General features: G+C 41.8%; 1 protein-coding gene across 1 annotated transcript; it reads left to right on the plus strand.

The window, feature by feature from the left end:
- Positions 1 to 927: 927 nt before the first annotated feature.
- On the plus strand, positions 928 to 2538 carry LOC106320797. Its single transcript, XM_013759150.1, has one exon. The coding sequence runs from the start codon at positions 928 to 930 to the stop codon at positions 2536 to 2538; it is 1611 nt and encodes a 536-aa protein (XP_013614604.1).
- The last annotated feature ends 3210 nt before the right edge of the window (positions 2539 to 5748 follow it).

The raw sequence follows: 5748 nt of genomic DNA on the forward strand, positions 1-5748 counted from the left end.
AAAACCTTGATGAGGGAAAAAGAGTAAAGACCTCACAGCCAAGAGGATCAGCTCCTTCCCTTCCCAAGATCAATGAGGCCCAACCTGATATGAATGGACTGTTGAGATGAGGAGTGTTAAGTGAAGAATGGAGATGAGGGTTGAGTAGAATGAAGAAGAGGAAGGATAGGAAGGTTTGGGAGCTTTGGGATCAGCCAGTCCGTACAAGGCCGTACATGGCCGTACAGTCCGTACGAGATGGGATCGACCAAAGCTCAACCAAACCTTACCATAAGTTATCCGAGTTACTTAAGTAAAGAGGAGAAGTTACCTTAGCCTTTTGTGGGATGGATCAGACCGTTGGAAAGGATAAGGGAGAGTCTTGGACAGGCTGGCACAGCTGGAAAAGCAAAAGCAAAAGGGCATGAGCCAGCTAAGGAAGGCTCACACGCGCGGCTCACATCATTGGATGATTTTGAAACCTCCTTCTCCTTTACGAAAACCCTACTTGTATTTCCATATAATTATGTAACCTCACTCATTAATAAAGATTAAGCAAGTTATGAGTCTCTCTTAATCTCTATTCTCTTAATGGTTCTATACTAGACTCCTAATCTCATTTCATGCTCAAATCTCTTCTAAATCTCTTCTAGTCTTTCTTATTTTCTCAGATTACTCTACTCAATCCTAAAAGTAATATGGTATCAGAGCCAGGTTGATAGGAAACTTGGTTTCGTTGGGTTCTTTGAAGATTCAAGATTAAAGCTTTGAAGAAACAGTTTGTGGTGTTCTTGTGTTCTTAAACGATTCTGGGTAGTCTTTCTGAGTTCTATTGGTTGATTGAGGTGTTATTGAAGCTGTGTGGGAAAAGGGTGAAGCTGATAGTGTCCGCTCAAGACAGTTACCTCAAGAGAAAGTTATTGAGGTCTAAAGGGTTCTACATTCAACATGGAGAGTGGGATGAACATGAACATGAAGGTGGCGGTTTGTTTCAAAGGAAACAACTACTTGGTGTGGTCTCGGATGGTGAGAACCACGGTGGGAAGCAAGGGGCTTTGGAAGCACATCACGCCAGGAGAAGCTCCAAAGCTCATCACTCAAGGAGAGGCTGAAGATGAAGCCGCAAGCAAGGCAGAAGAGAAGTATCAAGAGGACATGTTGGTGATGTCTGTGCTTCATGTGTTCCTTGAGCCGGCTATTCTGGATGCATACAGCTACTGTGAGTCTGCTAAAGAGCTGTGGGATACTTTGAAGAAGGTGTATGGCAATACTTCAAACCTTAGCCGAGTGTTTGAAGTGAAGCAAGCTATCAACAACCTTGTACAAGAAGACATGGAGTTCACTAAGCATCTAGGAAGATTCAGAAGTCTCTGGTCTGAAATGGAGATGCTTAGGCCAAGCACAACAGATGCTGATGAGCTTAACAAGAGGAGAGAGCAAGATAAGGTCTTTGGGCTACTCCTCACGCTGAACCCGGCCTACAACAGTCTCATTCAACACTTGCTGAGGGAAGATACTCTCCCGGATCTTGAAGATGTGTGTGCAAGGATTCAGAAGGAACAAGGCTCCATTGGGTTGTTTGGAAAGAAAGGAGAGCTATCCCTTGTGAATCAAGCAACCCAAGAGGAAGGAAGTGAAGCTCCTCAAGCAAACAAAGCTGCGCATGGGAAGTATGAGGAGAGGAGGTTCAATGGGAGTTGTGATCACTGCAAGAAGCATGGCCACAAGAAGAGTCAATGCTGGATACTCCACCCACATCTCAAGCCGGCTAAGTTCATGAAAGACCGTGAGGCAAGGGCAAATGCCTCGGATGGTACAAGTGGAGCTGGTACAAGCAAAGGAAAGGAGATAGATGGGCGTGAGGCAGGTGATGGGAAGTCACTTGTAGCCTACACCGGAGCACCAAGCAACCGTGGGAGCAATGATCAGGAGTATCTAAGGAGATCCGACCTTGATGCTCTCATTAAGCTGTTCAAGGAGAATTGTAACACCTTTGGGTACTCTTTTGGTGCTAGGGTTGTAGAGAACTATAAGGATCTAACTAGAACTGATAGGATGCATGAGAGTTTGATAGAAATGGTAAATCAATCTAGGATTGCAAACTTTGCTAGAAATGATCATGCATTCAAACCATCTGGTATCCTTGCGCATATTGCTAGTTCCCATGACATTAACCCATTAGTGATTGATTCAGGTGCATCTCATCATATGATAAGTGACACTATCTTGATTAAAGACATTGTACCAATGAATGGAAATGTGATGATTGCTAATGGAGATAAGATTCCTAGTAGAGGGATAGGAAGTCTTAAACTGTTTGATAAGGAAACTAAAGCTTTTTATATGCCTGAATTCACTTCAAACTTCTTATCTGTTAAGAAGTGTGCTCCTGATTTGCAATGCAATGTTATATTCAGTCCTAATGATGTGAAGTTTCAGGATATTAAAAGCAGCAAGATGATTGGAAAGGGAGTGACTAAAGGAGAACTATATTTACTTGAAGATCTCACTCCTGTTTCTAAATATAGCTGCCCGTTTACTTCTGTTTCTGGTTCTTAAGTAAGAATGCATTATGGCATGCTAGATTAGGACACCCTCATAATAAGGCTTTAAAACTGATGTTGCCAGGTGTTTCCTTTGAGAATAATGATTGTGAAGCTTGTATTTTAGGCAAGCATTGTAAAACTGTTTTTACCAAGTCTAATACTGTCTATGAGAAGTGTTTTGATCTTATTCATTCAGATGTGTGGACTGCTCCCTGTTTATCTAGAGAAAATCATAAGTATTATGTGACTTTCATTGATGAAAAATCCAAATACACCTGGTTAACTTTAATTCCAACCAAAGATAGGGTACTTGATGCATTTAAGAACTTTCAATCCTATGTTACTAACCATTACAATGCCAAGATAAAGATTTTCAGGTCAGATAATGGAGGAGAGTACACGGGACAAGCATTCAAGCACACCTATCTCAGCATGGAATTCTACATCAAACGAGCTGTCCTTACACTCCACAACAGAATGGAGTGGCTGAGAGGAAGAACAGGCACTTGATGGAAGTAGCCAGGTCCATGATGTTTCAATCCAATGTGCCTAAGAAGTTTTGGAGTAATGCAGTTACTACGGCTTGTTATCTCATCAATACGACACCAACTTTGATCCTTCAAGGACAATCACCATTTAAGGTATTGAACCAGTACAAGCCCTTTTTAGAGCATATGAAGGTGTTTGGGTGTTTGTGTTTTGTGATGGTGCCTGGAGAGATAAGAAACAAGCTAGAAGCTAATCCATTCACATCAGGTTGGGCCTCATTGATATTGGGAAGAGAAGGAGCTGATCCCCTTTGGCTGCGAGGTCTTTACTCTTTTTCCCTCATCAAAGTTTTGTCCCATTGGGTTTTGTTTTGTGAGGTTTTTAATGAGGAAGATCTCATGGCTATCCAAGCTTAGACTTTCACAAAGCTAAGCTTGAGGGGGAGTGTTGAGATGAGATCATGTTGAGATGAGATCATAAGAGGAAGTGTTGAGCAATGTATATGAGAAGAGGATATGAAGGAGTGAAGCACTAGGAGGAAAGGGATTGAGGAGTTCTAGTCCGTACAATCCGTACAGGCCGTACACTAGGCATGACCGTACAAGCTTTGGGTGAACTCACTTCACTATTCAGGAAGGTTACTTGTGATAATGGTAATGGTAACTATGGAGACTTACCACGGCTTGATCAGACCGTTGAGGGAAGGATAAGGCCGCGACTTGACAGGCTGTATGCAGCTGGAAAGGGAAAGCAACCTTATCCATTCATCCCACACATGTGGAGTCTCCTATTGGCTTAGTTTGAAACCGGCGCCTAGCTCCCCCTTGACTACACATGCTTTGCTTACTTTAGGTTTAGTGAAACCCTTGTATCCACTCTATATAAATTGCAAACTCCTCATCAATAATAATTAGACAGTTCTAATCACTAAATCTCTCTACACATTTCACAATGATTCTCCATTAGTCTCATAATCTCTTATTCTATCTTAATCTTTCTCTTATTCTCTTCTAAACTCAGATTATACTTTACATTCCTCAAAAGTCATATGGTATCAGAGCCAGGTTGATTTCAATATGAGTTCTTTGTTGTTTCTCTTAAAGTTTCAAGCTTGAAGCTTTAAGAGATCAAGTGAGTGTGTTTGGAGTGTTCTTGAGAGATTCGACATCACAAGGGTTGATAACTTGTTCTTGAATCTAAAACTCTAATCTCTAAACACTTATTCTCTTAATCTCTAAGTCTCTTATTCTCTCATAAACACTCTCATCAATCTCTCTTTCTAAATCACCTAGAGCAAGCTCTCATCTTTCTCCATTGGAGTTTATACACACACAAAGACAACCAGAGAAGAGAACTCAACAAATCTCACATGGTATCAGAGCCAGGTTAATCAGAACCTGAGCTGTAGCTTCCGCAAATCACTTGCTCTCACCTCAGCTCAAATCAAAGCCTTGAAGACATGTACTTGCGGTTCTGGTTACTTCAAGAAGAAGAAGACTGAAGCATGGCGTGTTACTCCTTATCTCTCAGCCATTCCGACCTGTACCTGATGAAGACTCATGTTGGAAGCAAAGGTGTGTGGAGAGGCCTCGCGAACCTTGTCCATGGTGCCTTGTCCAGAGGCTGTTCCTCATCCGGTGTGAAGAGAAAGCTATCCAGAAGATGGCGTGTAGAGGGATTGAAGAAAGGAGGGGCCTTTTTGAGTATGAGAAACAAGGAGGGAGTCATGAACTGAAGGAGAAGGAGATGGGTAATGTTCCAGACTCACTCATCCTCAAAGTCATGAGCTTTCCATCCGAGGGTGATACAAGGACCAACCTGGTTCCTTGATAGTAAGCGATTCTTTAAACCTTAAGTGATAATGAGCTTGTGATAAAATTTGGTTGTGTTGTTGTGATGTGATTGAAAACCTGAGGATTTTTTAAAGATTGCTAAATGAAAATGATTTAGAATCTGTCCCAGGATGCTTAAAGAGACTTGTTCGGTGATTGAGATTGAATTAATATGCTTAGCTCCAGTTCATAGTGATGCTTGTTGTGATTAATTGAATCTGCTTGCATACATGTAATGAATCTGATTGAAAGCTGTTGCATATAGTCTTGTGGCTGTCTTACATTGAAGCATTAGATTCATGTCTAAATTGCTGAGTAAAGAAGCTTTAAAATGCCTAAGTAGCTTGCATAAATCTAGAAAAGAAAATGCTTGTGCTTAGAGAGTTTGCTTGCAAAGATTAGAACTTGAAAATGACTTGTTTAATCTGTTGCAATGCTTGTGATATTGGGAATCAAACTTGATGATTAATCAAGGAGTGATCCCAATACTATTGTGTCTCATCTTTGCTAGAGTTTGAGTGATGTTTCAGGTTCACAAGATGTGTTCTTGGCTCACCATCCATCCGAGTTGAAAGTAGGAGACGTTTGCCCATTGTGTGTGCAATGGAGAGTGGATACAAGAGTGGTGATGCGCCATTGGTGTGTAGTCTCACTGAAACTCACTTGCAAGCTTGGACCTATACTCAATCCAAGCTTGAGGAGGGGGGTTTGGTGAGCTATCATTCAAGTTCAAGAAGGTTCAAAAGGCCCATTGCAAGCAACTGAAGAAGAAGGAGCCATCCGGGTCTAGGCAGTGGCGTGTCCAGGCAAGAGAGTGTTCACAGCACTCTTGGCTGTGAGAAGATGAAGACTCTATCAGTGCGGCTTCTAGTGTGAGGTGGCTGAAGAGGTAGCTGAAGCTT

Source organism: Brassica oleracea, unplaced genomic scaffold, assembly GCF_000695525.1.
Source record: "Brassica oleracea var. oleracea cultivar TO1000 unplaced genomic scaffold, BOL UnpScaffold01070, whole genome shotgun sequence".
NCBI classification, from domain to species: domain Eukaryota; kingdom Viridiplantae; phylum Streptophyta; class Magnoliopsida; order Brassicales; family Brassicaceae; genus Brassica; species Brassica oleracea.